Source organism: Notamacropus eugenii, chromosome 3, assembly GCF_028372415.1.
Source record: "Notamacropus eugenii isolate mMacEug1 chromosome 3, mMacEug1.pri_v2, whole genome shotgun sequence".
NCBI lineage: Eukaryota > Metazoa > Chordata > Mammalia > Diprotodontia > Macropodidae > Notamacropus > Notamacropus eugenii.
Window position 1 is genome coordinate 484,891,967 of NC_092874.1, and position 13,124 is coordinate 484,905,090.

At 48.7% G+C, this 13,124-nt stretch overlaps 1 protein-coding gene across 7 annotated transcripts in view; it reads left to right on the forward strand.

Annotated features, from left to right (window-relative positions):
- ELMO1 (engulfment and cell motility 1) overlaps window positions 1-10,599 on the forward strand; it is a 385,710-nt gene extending 375,111 nt beyond the window's left edge. For 6 of the 7 annotated variants that reach the window (XM_072599131.1, XM_072599132.1, XM_072599133.1 and 3 more), the window contains exons 20-23: window positions 965-1,047; window positions 5,471-5,548; window positions 8,664-8,832; window positions 9,098-10,599. In XM_072599131.1, coding sequence (XP_072455232.1) covers window positions 965-1,047; window positions 5,471-5,548; window positions 8,664-8,832; window positions 9,098-9,150 — 383 coding nt within the window. In that variant the 3' untranslated portion in view covers window positions 9,151-10,599. Of the gene's footprint in view, window positions 1-964; window positions 1,048-5,470; window positions 5,549-8,663 lie in introns of all 7 variants that reach the window. The other variant, XM_072599129.1, reaches the window with a different exon arrangement.
- The last annotated feature ends 2,525 nt before the right edge of the window (window positions 10,600-13,124 follow it).

Sequence of the window (13,124 nt, forward strand, 5' to 3'; positions counted from 1 at the left end):
TGGAGTTGAGGTCAGACTGGCTCTGGCATGCCCAGGGCTCCTCCAGGGGCCGAATCCTTCAAAGGGGAAGATTTGGGACATGGGTATGCAACCTCTTGGTCCAGTCCAGAAGGAGCAGAGGCAAGAATGTTTCAGATGCTCCTGGGACTCCAGCCAAGCTCCCAGGGTTTCTGGGTCCTGCCTCGGCAAGGAGCAAGCTTAGAAAGCTGAGCTGTATTTTTAGTATTTGTATTTTCTTGTTAGTCATAACCCTGAGAGTGATGCAACACTTGACTTAAAGAGATACTTCGAGATTTGTCCATTTAGACCAGTCGTGACTGAGCACACCAGAAAAGGCCTTGGTCCCTGGAAGCCTGCTGCTTAGCAGGGATTCACAGCCCTGCCGCCCGCCAGGCATGGCGTCAATTCATTACCTCTGGTCAACATGATACCTTTTTTAAGTCGAGAATAACAAATAGGTGGAGCGAGAGATGCCCTCCCTCCCTTGGGGAGCATGGGATCTCACAGGCCAGTGATTCTACATAGTAAAAGCAACAAGGCAGGCAGTCAGTCCACAGACATGTAGAGATCAGTTACTGTGTGAAGGGCCCGTACTAAGTTCTGGAACTGTATGAAGAAAGACACATGCTCTGTTCCTGCCCTCAGGAGGCTTACCTTCGAATGATGGAGTCTCTTATGTGAGGGAGTTTCATCCCTTTTTATTCTCTGTTAGAAGTGGAGCTCATAGGAGAAGGGTGAGGAATGTATCTGAATGGAACTGGTGTGCAAACAGAAGCTGGCAATGGATATGTGCGTGTGTGTGTGTGTGGTGTGTGTGTGTGTGTGTGTGTGTGTGTGTATGTAGGCATGTGGATCTATCAGAGGAACCATGGCGACTGGGAGGGCAGGCAGACTGGGCACCCCTTGGGCTTCCCTAGAGCTCTGGGCTGGGCATAGCAGTCATACTGTTCTTTGTGCATTTCAGTGCCCGTAGCAGACATCAAAGCTGTGGTGACGGGCAAGGACTGCCCGCACATGAAGGAAAAAGGAGCCTTGAAACAGAACAAGGTATGATTCGCAGCTTGTCCCCAGAGAATGAGATTAGCCTGGTCTGGGAGCTGAGACCAGAGCTCCACCCCCACCCCGGAAGGATGAGGGCCCATGGGAAGATGGCAGGGCCTCTGGTTGGCACACACACCCCCCCCATTCCTTCCTAGCAAAGGGCCTAAATGTTTGGTCATCGTTGGTTCCTTCCAGCTGCTAGATAGCCCTTAAAAGGAGAACAAGGTGTTTGTTCTGTGCTAGCTCTAAGCCCATATTTCAATGGAAAAATCACTAGGGATGCCCCTTCCCTCTAAAGAACCAACAAATTGCTTGACTCTGAAACCTACAGAATTAGACCTGACAAGCTCACAGCCAGATCATTACTGACAAGCAGGACCGGCTGCCAGGCCTTGGTTGGGTGGGCAGATTCTACAGCATTTGTGCTCTACAGCAGATTCTATAACATTTTGCAAGGCTTAAGGCTGTCCACAAAAGCGTCAGCCCCTATGGACTCAAGAGTTCCCATGGCCCAGCCAGAGAGGCAAGGAAGAGAGTTTGTGGCCATTCACAGGACAAGGACAAAGCCTGAGGGCATTAAAGAAGCCCTGCTTCTCAAAGTGTGGGTCAGCTTGACATGCAGGCTGATGGGTTTGTCCTCAGGGGCCTCCCAGAGACTGATTAGAATAACTTCTAAGGAAGGAGTGCTCAGGAGCTCAGAGGGTCCTCGGGAGGAGCCCCTCCTCTCTTTCCTGGATCATCATCGCTCTTGGCAGCCATGAGTCAAAAGCCCTGCTGAGCCCAGGGGCCTGCAGCAGGCCTGTCATCCCCAGCTCAATGAAGCTGTCCTCTTAGGGCCTTCCTCCCCCTCCTCCCCATCATGCATCTTCTCTGTCTTTGGTAGCAGGCCACTCATGAGGAGAGGTTAGGGCCAAGGAGCAATGAGTCTAATGATCCCTGTTCTGTGATCGGCTCCTTGCTCTGCCCCTAAATATACCAGACCCATGCGCAGGCAGCATTTCAGCAAAATAGGGCCTCGAATCCTAATTGGTGCCTTCCAGTGTGACTCCTGCTTGACCTGGGCCTGAGAAATTGGGGCTAGTGTCCCATGCAATAGTCCTCAGTACACCTGGTGGGTGTTCAGCATGTTTGTGGAATAAATGAATGATAGATGGGTATCTGGAGGGCTGACTCACAGAAGAGGCTGACTTAGCCCCAAAGGCTTCTCCCAGGGGGCCATGCTACCAAGAAGCAAATTTAGGGAAGATCTTACTAGCACTCTGAGCTGTCTGCAAAGGGGATGGGTGACCTGGAAAGGGGGGGGGGGTGAGTTCTCTCTCCCTGGAACCAAGGCTGGGTGAGTGCAATGGGGATATTGTTCCTGCAGGAGATGGTTTGGGAAGTGCTGACCTCTGAGTCTGGAAGAGCTGGATTTGAATTCTGCCCCATCCCCACACATACGCCTAGTCACCCTGTCACCCTCAGGGAATCATTTCACTTCTGTGGGCCAAGCCACTCTTAGACTTCAGGTCACAAGAGAGTTGTGCATTTGTATGGAGGCAAGAAATTTCCACCCCAGGAGTTCCCTAAGTGGATGAAATTTCCTATCTGAACCAAAACAAAAGAGAAAACTTGTATTCCCTGCCAGATGGGGTTGTTGTAAAGAAAACTCAGTAGAAATATGTGTTCCATTGTGAGAATCTGCTGGGTTCAAGGTGTGTGGCCGTACAGGCTGCTGCTTCCTCAGGGCTGTCTGAACCACCAACTTTCCTCCTGAGACTCAGTGACACCGAGGCCCTGACATCAATAAAATCCATTAGATGTGATATGGTCACCTCCCACAGACATGTAGTTCAGAGGATTAAGGCCCAGGACTCCTTCCAGTCAGCCCTGGTGGAATTAAAGTTGGCTTGCAGTTTATGGCAAAACCTATCATTTCTAGACAGTACTTTTGAGAAATCTAGGTCAGGACAGAGTGGATGGATAGTGTTGAGTAACATATGTGATAGGGAGGGCAGAGGAAAACTGTGTAGCTGCCTCTGGCAGAGTGCCAGAAAGACACTCTGGTCCAGTGATTCTAGCCCCTAATCCTAGGCCACTATCTCAGCCCTGCTGTATCTACACCACCCATCAGACTGAAAGGAATGACCAGCTACAGGACTTTCCTAAGCCAAGATTCAGCCATTTGATACATTAAAAACAATTAACCAGATAAGACCAACGAATTAAAAGGAAAATACAACATTAGGTAACCTGATTTCTAACTGGATGAAAGATGAAGGACTTTTCAAGTTGGGACGGGAAGAATGAAGAGGGCAATTCCCTGAAATCAGAAAAAGAGACATTCCCTTCACAAATGTCTGTAAACCCTAAGTGGTGGACCAGGATGGGGCCAGTTTTCAGATAAGACACATCAGTTCCTTAAGATGTGCAGTTGTGAGAAAGCTTGCATCAGTCTTTGGATCTGATGGGGTTCTGGTCAGCATAACCTGCATCCCCATTTAAGGGTCTCTAAGCAGCAGGTAGAGGGGGTCCAACTTCCCAGTCACACAGGGCTAAGTTCAAACAATGCAGTGACTTTCTCCCAATTCCCATGACTGAATGAAGTTTTTTCAAAAGACAGAAGTTAGACTAGATCCATAATTGGATAGAAAGGGAACTGAGTCCCAAGATGGAGTCAGGAGGGTTTACCCAGTTCTCACAATTAACCACTTGCTATCCCAATCCTTTCACTTCCCTCATAGGCCTTGATGAGGCATCTGCTGGGTGGGATAGATGGGCCAGTTGTGGAAGGAAGCCCACCCTCTTCTTCCTCTATTCTCACCCCAAAGGATCCTCGACCCCCTTGTTCCTCCAAAGCCATGTATTCCAATGTATGACCTGGTGGGTATTTGTATGATTTGATGGATTCATGAGATCATAAGTAAGGTCTCAATGCAAGATATGGTCCCTGCGACTCGCACTGGGTTCTGATCCATGTTTCCTGTAAGTTCTGCACAGAACTTTTCATGCCTTGAGACCGCCCTCAGAGTCTGTTAATGTTTCACAAGTCCATGGTGGCCTCAGGCCATTCACCCATTGTTTCTCTCCTTGGGACCAGCCCACCTCCTTTCTCTGCCCAGATGTGCCCTCAATGAGGTCTTCTATGTACCAGACCCCTTTGGCAACATGGCCCTCCAAGGGTCCAACATGTATGTCTCTATTTCCCGGTGGGTCCTGAGTCAGAGCAGCTTCCACCACTGGAAGAACAGCAGCTCTGGGATCCTTGGATGTGCCTCACTTTCCCCAGGATCCCTGCAGGGGATCTGCTGCCAACCCTGCGCTCTACTCAAAGTCTTTCTGGGTTCCTCTGTCCTCCCTAAAGTACCTTATGTTTATATTAATTCTGTATATACTTACTTAGACATACCCTTGTTCTCTGCTCAGTAGAATGAGCTCTTTGAGGTCAGAGATAGCTTTGTTTTTGTCTTTGAATTCCTGAGGCTAAAATAGGACCAGACATACAGTAGGGGCTTCGTAAATGTCTATTCATTCCTGAGCCATCATTGGTCACCTCCCCATTCCAGTTGAAGGAGCCAAGATTTTGTCAATGTGGGTCCCATCCTCCAAGGCTGATGGTGGCCCCTCTAGGTGGGAGGTCTCTAGGCTTTAAAAAGTTCCTCTATGAAGAACACATGGAAAGACTGGGACCAGACCCCAAAGGGAGATGGGAGAAGGGGCCATGCCCTGCACTGAGGAGTGAGCCCCCCACCCAAAGACATCATGAATCCATGCAATAACACAAGTGCCCACAGGATCATTCACCTGAATAAACAACTTGGGGCAGGGGGGAGGGGAAATGGAAAATGGAGGATCCTTTGGGGGCAAAGGAGAAGAAGGTGGACTTTCCATCTATCTATCCCATCCTCTGGTCTTCTTGACTCTGGTGCTGGCCTTCTACAATTCTCCATGGCCATCGGCCTGAAGCTCAGTGTCAACTCCAAGCCCTTCTACTCATAATCTTGGGTAAGCCCTTACCCCTCCTGCAGCTTCCTCACTTTCCTCTCTTTATATGAGGCAGTTGTATTAAAGTCCTTCACAGAAGTCTCCACCTCAAACTTCCCGTGGTCCTATAACCTTAGTCCTTGGCCTTGGAGATTCCCCAAAAGGTCCTCACAGGAGAAGAAATGACCCAGAAGCCCCCAAAGCGCGGGGCGTTCACTGGAAGCACGTCTGATCTCAGTACATGTGGTGCATCTTCCCTGAGAATGAGAATGGGTGGGGTGGATCCCCCTGGCAGGTCTGGAACGGAGGGAGGAGACCCTGTGAATGAGAACTGTGGCGATGAGCTGCATCCCTCCCCTCGCCTTGCTGCTCCCCTGTAAGCATCCTGACTCTCCCCTCCCCTTACCCCTCCCCGACATCCTGCGCAGTGACCAGGCTGATGACCCCTCCTCCCGTGTCGTTCTAGGAGGTCCTGGAACTCGCCTTCTCCATCCTGTATGACTCAAACTGTCAGCTCAATTTCATCGCTCCTGATAAGCATGAGGTAAGGGCTCGCGCTTGGACCACTTCCGTGGGAAACGCTGAGTCGGCTCCAGAAAAGGGGTGGCGTGGGAGGGGAGGAATGCAAGCAGATGTCCTGAGAAGGCAAAGCAGGACCTTTGATGCCTCAAACACTGTCAGAGGGCTTTCCAGTGCCTTGCAGCCCAATCGCCCTTGATAATGAAATAGTCTCCCAAGGTTTGCCAAGACTTCACATGCTGTTTCTCATTGGATCCCCACGGTGACCCTGTAAAGTAGGTCCTATTAGCATCCCCATTTGACATATGAGGAAACTGAAGCAGGCAGGCAAGTGACTTGTCCAGGACCACACAGCTGGTGCCATCCTGAGGCTAGATTTGACTTTAGGTAGTCCTGTCTCCAAGGCCAGCTGTGTGTCCGTCCTACAGTCGCTTTTAATAAACTGCTGGGCTGGTCATAGCTCTGCAAACATTCGCCACCATAGAGTGAAAGCTCTGAAGGCAGGAGTCGTTGTTATCTGAGGGCTGCTTTGGGAGGGTTTGCCCTTCTTTGGACGCCCAGTAGTTAGCACGGTGTCTGGCACATAGTAAATGATTAAGAAGCGTTGGTTGATGGACTGAATCTAAGTGAAAAAAAGAGGCCCCATAACGGGAATAGGCTTTGTATCCCTTGCTAGTTGCCCTATTTGAGGCAAAGTCCAACCTTCTGGACTCCAAAGCTTCCCCCACGCAGCCCCCTCCCCCAAGAAGCACACCAGCCGGCCCGGGGGGACGGGTGGGGCGGCGGGAGACGGTGGCATCCACCCTCAGCGCCCAGGCTCAGCACGTGGGGAGGCGGCTCTGGGGCTTGTGGTTAACCCTCAGGATTTATTTCAGAATTTCCCAAATTAAACCATTCTCATGTCTTCAGTTTTCTCCCTTACAAATCATTTAAAGCCTTGAATTTTGCCAAAAAAAAAAAAAAAAAATTGAGGCTTTTTTTTTAAAGTTCAGGACTATCTGTGCTGTCAACGTTTTATGTTCGTTTCCTTTACTCCTTCTCCCTGTTAAAACACGCCGCGAGCTATATTTAAAACCCACCCGTCGGCTTGAAACGTCAGGAAAGGCGTTGGGGAGAGAGAACTGCCAGTAGTAGGGACCGCTCAGTCTCCTGGAGCTCTCTCCTGACAGCCCTGGGAAGTGGGAGCCACCAGTGGGACCCTTCCACCAGGGGGAGCTGAGGTCCAGGCAGCCCCTGGCCCCACGAGTGCTGGATGAGGCCTTTCTCCACTCCAAGGCAGCATCTGTCCCACTTCTCTTGCTAACTACAGCCTGATTTCCGGATGAATCTGTCATATTCACAGACATAGACAAAAAGAAGAGGTTTCTGCTATGTACTAGGCACCAGGGGAGGTGAAATACAATCCTTTCCCTGAAGGAGCAGGCATCTAGCTTTGGGGGTGGGACTGGGAAGGAGCAAGGGACTCCCCTGTCCCAGACACATGCCTGTTGGAGGCAGGAAGGCCAAGCGTGAGCATCCTTCATCCTGCCTGCCCAGGCTGTTGAGGCAGACCTCTCCCATCTCGCCAGTGGCCCCCTCGCCGTTCCTCTCTCGAGGCTCTGGAGACGTCTCAGCTTAGTGCAATGCTATTGAGTGTCTGCTCTGCACAGGTGGCAGCTTCTCAGTGAGATGGTACTTCCTGAAAAGGGAGGAAAGACGATACATAAGCCCTGAATTTAGAACGAGCCTTAAGCATGAAGCCCTCTCACTTGACATTTGCTTAAGAGAGGGCATAAAACTTGGCCTTTCTCCTGACAGCTGGCTGTAGACCAGAGCATGGCCATTTGGAAGCAGAGAGGCAGCTCTGGGGACTGCCTTTGAGGGAGGCCAAGGATCAGCCAGGAAGGCCAGGCAAGGGCACTGGGAGGAGCCATTGAGATGAACCAAAGATGTGATGGCTCTTGGCAGGGCCTGCCGTATAGAAGGCAGCCTTCTCTGCTGGACCCAAATTCGGAGCTAGGGAAGAAAGCTCCCAAAAGACAAAGGGTAGACCTGAGGTCCAGAAGAGGTTTCTCACTGAAGAGGAAGGCTTGTCCCAGGATGTGGAGAGTGGGAGCTGGACCTCAGGGCCAGGCTGGATTATGGTCTCCACTTTGGGGAACCTGTGGGTCTGCCTACAGGAAGGAACATTCACTCAGGGATTAGCCCCTGGGAGCCCTGATTTTGAGAGGCAAGCCCAACCAGAGAGATCATACAGAAGCAGACTCCTTAAATGCTCCTTCTCTGTAAAAAATAATCCTGGCGCCAAGTGCATCAAGTAGACCCAGGCCTGTTTCTACATCTTATATGTGCATGTTGATAGATATTCTTCATGTTCATTAGTTATACATGTCCCATATAAACATGCGCTTATGCATCATGTATATTTTAATATATCGCATTTACTTATGTGTTAAATATAAGTATGTGTGCGTATTTATAGTTATTCTTTAGGTTTTTATTTAGATATCAAGTGTAAATATGTATACACGTCTGTGCATGTGTTTTGGATACATTTTAGATTTTTATTTCATCATATGTTATGTATAAGTACATGTAAATGTGCGCATGTATGTATGTTTGTAGATACATTTTATGTTTTCATTTGTTATATACAAATGCATTTGTACGTGTATGCGTGTATGTCAGTATTTATAAATCTGTTTTATTTTTATTAATATGTGTATATATATGTATATTGCATTGTGTATATCTATCTGTCTGTCTGTCTGTCTATCTATCTATCTATCTATATTGGAATCTGAGGTCTTACATTCAAATCCCGCCCCTGACCTCACTCACTGGGCAGCCCTGACAGTTTTCGTCTCCTCTCTGGGCTGTTTCTTCGTAGGTCAAGACACAATGTGTACCTGCTTTGAGAGACTATCGTGAGTCTCAGATGAGCCTGTGTATGTAAAGTGCTTTCAAACCTGACATTGTCCCTGCTGGCTCTTCTTATTAAATATCTTTGGGCCTCTTGTTCCAGCCTCCTGTAAGAAATCCCTGGAATGTTTCCAGCCCTTTACTGTAACCCCTTTCCTCCAGACATTTCCTTGGCAGGTGGGTCAGCAGCTGATCCTGAGCACTAACACAGGCCATTATTTCTTCTCCCTCACCCACAGTACTGCATCTGGACAGACGGACTCAATGCCCTTCTGGGCAAGGACATGCTGAGTGACCTCACCCGCAATGATCTGGACACCCTGCTCAGCATGGAGATCAAGCTTCGACTCCTGGACCTGGAGAACATTCAGATCCCCGACGCACCTCCCCCCATCCCCAAGGAGCCCAGTAACTATGACTTTGTCTATGACTGTAACTGAGGGCACCCACCCCTGGCCCAGACCCTGCCCACCCCAGTGCCCCTGTTGAACTCGAAATACAGCTGGGATAACTGGAAACATGAGTGAGAGTACTCTTGGGGTCCCTTTGGGGTGATGGCCAGGTCCCCCAAATCTTCTGCCTCTCACCGCCACCCAACACTTCCCTTGCACTTCCTTTCTCCCCCCACCCTCTGTGCCAATCAGTAATTGATCGAAGATTCGATCATTTTCAGAGACTACAAAGCTATACTTACCTTCTCACTGCTGCAGCCCAAGTATGGGATAAAGCAAAGTCCCACCATCGCCAGCGAGAACAGTGAAGGACCAGCCTTGGGTTTGAGGGTCACAAGAGCCCACCTCCCTGCTGTCTGCCTGCCTTCCAGTCAAATGGCTCTGAGGAGACTGAACAGGGAGCCAGCCTGGAAGCAGCAGAGGAGAGAGGAGAGCAAGCGCTGCTCCCAAGAACCACCAGGCCAGGCCCCAGGGGCCAAGGACTGTTTGTGACTCCATTGTTCCTACCATCTCCCCCTTCCACCTCCTCTCTCTTCTCCCTTTTCTCCCCAAAGTCCAAAAGCAAGATCTCCATCCATCCCTGGGGCTTCACAGAAGTTTGGTCTCCTAAGGACAAACGTTCTAGATTCACACCCTTGGGCTTTTGGCTGTTCCTGCTCCAGGCCTTCCATTCTGTCTTCTTTCTGATGGGTTCTAGACTCCCTTTCCCCAGCTTTCTTTTACTTTATTAACTCAAAGCACAAATTATGAAGCCCTTAGCTGTGGTCTCTCCCTTCCTTCTCCTCCTCCTTCTCATCTCTTTTATCTTCCCTCTCTCCCCCACTCTCCTGAAGTCTCCTCCCTTTTCCTCTTCCTCCTTCTCCTCTTCTCTTTCTTTTTCCTCTCTCTCTCTCCATCTGTCCCTTTCTCCCCTCTCTCTGCTCCTCCCTCCTCTTCTGTCCCTCTCTTTCTTTTTGTCTATTCCCCTCCTTTTTCTTTCTCTGTACATTTTTCTGTATCTGTCACTCTTTCCTCCCTTTCCTGCATCTGTGTCTATGTCTGTGTCTCTCCTGTCTCTCTGTCTCTGTTTCTTTAGGTGCCTGTCTTTCTCTCTGTGTTCTTCCTCTCAATTTCTTTTCTCCTTTCTGTTCTTTCTGTCTGTATCTCCCTCTCTTCTCTTGTTTTCTCTCTGTCTTTCTGTCTCTCTCTCTCTCTCTTTCTCTCTCTCTCTTTTTCTCTTTCTCTCTCCCTCACACACACACACTCTCTCTCTCTCTCTCTCTCTCTCTCACACACACACACACACACACACACACACACACACACACACACACACACACACATACGTGCATGCACTCATGCACATGCAGAGTCACTAACCCTGAATGCCTCGCGCTCTCCCTGGCTTCGGACCCCATCCCTCCCCGGGGCTCAGTGTCTCCTTCCTCAGGCGAGTGCTCTTGCTTCACCTTGGCTTCCCCACCGTTGGTGGAGCCGCCAGACATCCTGGTTTACATTGCTATAACAGTTACAAGTGTTAGAGATCTGCGAGGGTTTTTGTTTTTGTTTTGTACAAAAGAGTCTAACATTTTTGCCAAACAGATATATATTTAATGAAAAGAAGATATGCATTAATGTGTGTACTTTCGGAGGACGGCTTTTTTAATTATTTCCATTCCAAACATCCCTGAGAACAACATCCCCTTCTCCCACTTGCTGTGTAATAAAGTCTGAGTTGTGACGAGCTGGGGATCCAGCGTCTTCCTTAGGAATCCTCTGGGGCCAGATCAGCTCTATTGGAGCTGGCGCTATGTGGTCAAACATCAGTCTAAGGTGAAGCACATGAGGCACTCATTCCCCCATGACCCAAGTGAAGACTAGCCCAGCGTGCAGCACGAGCTGAGGAGAAAGGGGAGAAATACAAGCCTCCTCCTGGGGGACGGAGCCCTCTGCCTCCCTCCCATGTGGAGAGATAGCTTAGTCATTTTAATTTTGATAGAAGGAAAGTCATTTGACCATCTCTTTCTTAGACCAAAGACAATCCTGACTGGGGACTCAAGGTTTATAATTCAAGGGTAGGGAAACTGTGGCCTCTAGGGTTTGTTCTGTGAAGTTTGGATTCAGTTCCAGGGCTGCACTTGAGGATCTAGAGGGCCACATGTAGCCTTGGGGTCACAGTTTCCCCACTCCTGGTTTATATGTTTTTTAGAAGAGGCATGTCAAAAGGATGGCAGTCAACTCTGATTGGTGAATAGCTAATGAGAGGTGGACTTCACCAAGAGAAGAGAGTTTTCTGCAATGAGGGCTGAGAGAGACATGGTGTCACCTTTGAACAGAGAGACTATCTCTCCATCCAGACCACCCCCAGCCTTGGGTAATCTAGACAAAAGGTTCTGTCTCCACCAAAGCTTGAGTGAGTAGAATTTACTTTAGACTCGAGATGCCTTGTAAGGTTGGGTGGGCTCAGATAGAGGAAGTTTAGTTCAACTTTCAGAGGTGGTGTTCTTGAAATGAGGATGGAGAAATGGGGGAAATATGAATCTCTCCAAGTCATTGGTTATTAATAATCATTTCTCTCACCCAGAAGCCATGTGACTAGCCAGGCTTGATGCCTCCTGCCAATCCAAAAGCAGAGGAGTTCCCTGGGGACAGACAGGTCCCCAGCACCATGAGCACCATGTAGAGTGGCCTGGGAACAGAGCTTAGTCGTGGAGTACTGGTGTTTTTTGGTGACCTTACTTTGCCATTGCCATTTTGGGGGACTGAATTATGCCCAGGGGTCTCATTCAGCCTTAGGATCAGGGACCCAGAGGAGACATCACCAAGCATCTCAGCTTCTCCCCTGAAGAGTCCAAATTCCAACGTCCAGACAGAATCTCACCAGGAATCAGTGACTTCTGACTTGAAGCAGTGGGGTAAGTCCTTTAAACAGGTGCAGGAATTTATTAAACTAAACCAAAGGCATGAAAATAAATGCATCTTTATGTAGCAAACCCTGCAGGAAATCAGACTAGGTCTGTCCACAAAGACTTCAGATCAATGAGAAAGAAGCCAAAGGCGAGCATAGTGGTTCATTCAGTCATTCCAAAAACACTGATCATAGAAGTTCAAATACAAGTCCTGGCACTTAGCAATTCAAATGTCCATGGATGAGTCACTTCTCCTTTAGGGACCTCAGTTTCTTCATCTGCAAAATGAGAGGGTTGGGCTCAGTGGTTTTTTTGAGTCCTTTCCAGCTCTCAGTCTATGATCCTAAGTCCCTGATGGGTCCAGATCTTCTGTACTCTGCAGCATTGTCTAGTCATATATTCATTCTGAGCCTTGGAAGGGCCTTTAAAGGTCCAGCCTCACAGCCTAGCACAGGCTGAGGACAGAAATAAATAAGCTGGGCAAAATCACACATCTATCTATTAAAAATGCTATGAAAAGCAATATAGCATCTGTCTAGCACTTGGAGGTTTCCTAACCGCTTTCCTCAAAACAACCCTCGGGAGTAGGAAAGAGTCAAGAATGTCAAAGCTGAAAAGCACTTGGAGAGCCTCATGGCCCAGCCTTTCCTTGGAGGGACGTTCTGAGAAAGGATACAAGGAACAAAAGAGGTAAGAGGTTTTTTCTCTTATTTCTAGTGATCTGCCATCCTAGAGAATTGTAGGATCATAGAATCTCTCTGAGGTCATCTTATTCGTGATGAACATATGACACAACTTCCCTTTCTTCTCTCCCCTCCCACGAACGTTGGTCCTCCCCCAAACACTCTCCACCATGTTCCCTCACAACTGCCACTCCAGCTCATGATTTCCTCATGAGGTCTCCTTAGCATGGAATACTATTTCACTCTACTGTTACCTTTTCTAATCTATTTCCTTTGAAAGACAGAGAGCCTTCTAGAGCTATATTTGAGTCATGGGTTCCATCCAACTAAGACTCAATGAAGCCAAGAGGTCAAATGAACTTCATTTGTTGATTGACTCTGTTTATGTCCCACCCCCACACCCCAGACATTTCTGCAAGCCAATGAGACTTGTTACTTGCCCCCCTTCTTTGGGGCAATGTCTTCTGTCAATGACTTGGCCTCTCTAGTAATATTCTTCTGACTGTCTTGTACTTGCTACACCAGGCACTATGGTAGACACAGGAGACGCAAAAGTGAAAAAGAGCTTCAAAGAGCTCACATTCAGTGGGAGGAATGCAACATGAACACACACAAATGAGGTGGCCTATGAAAGGGACAAAAAAGAGCTCAAACACTGAACTCTCAGGTGACTTCAG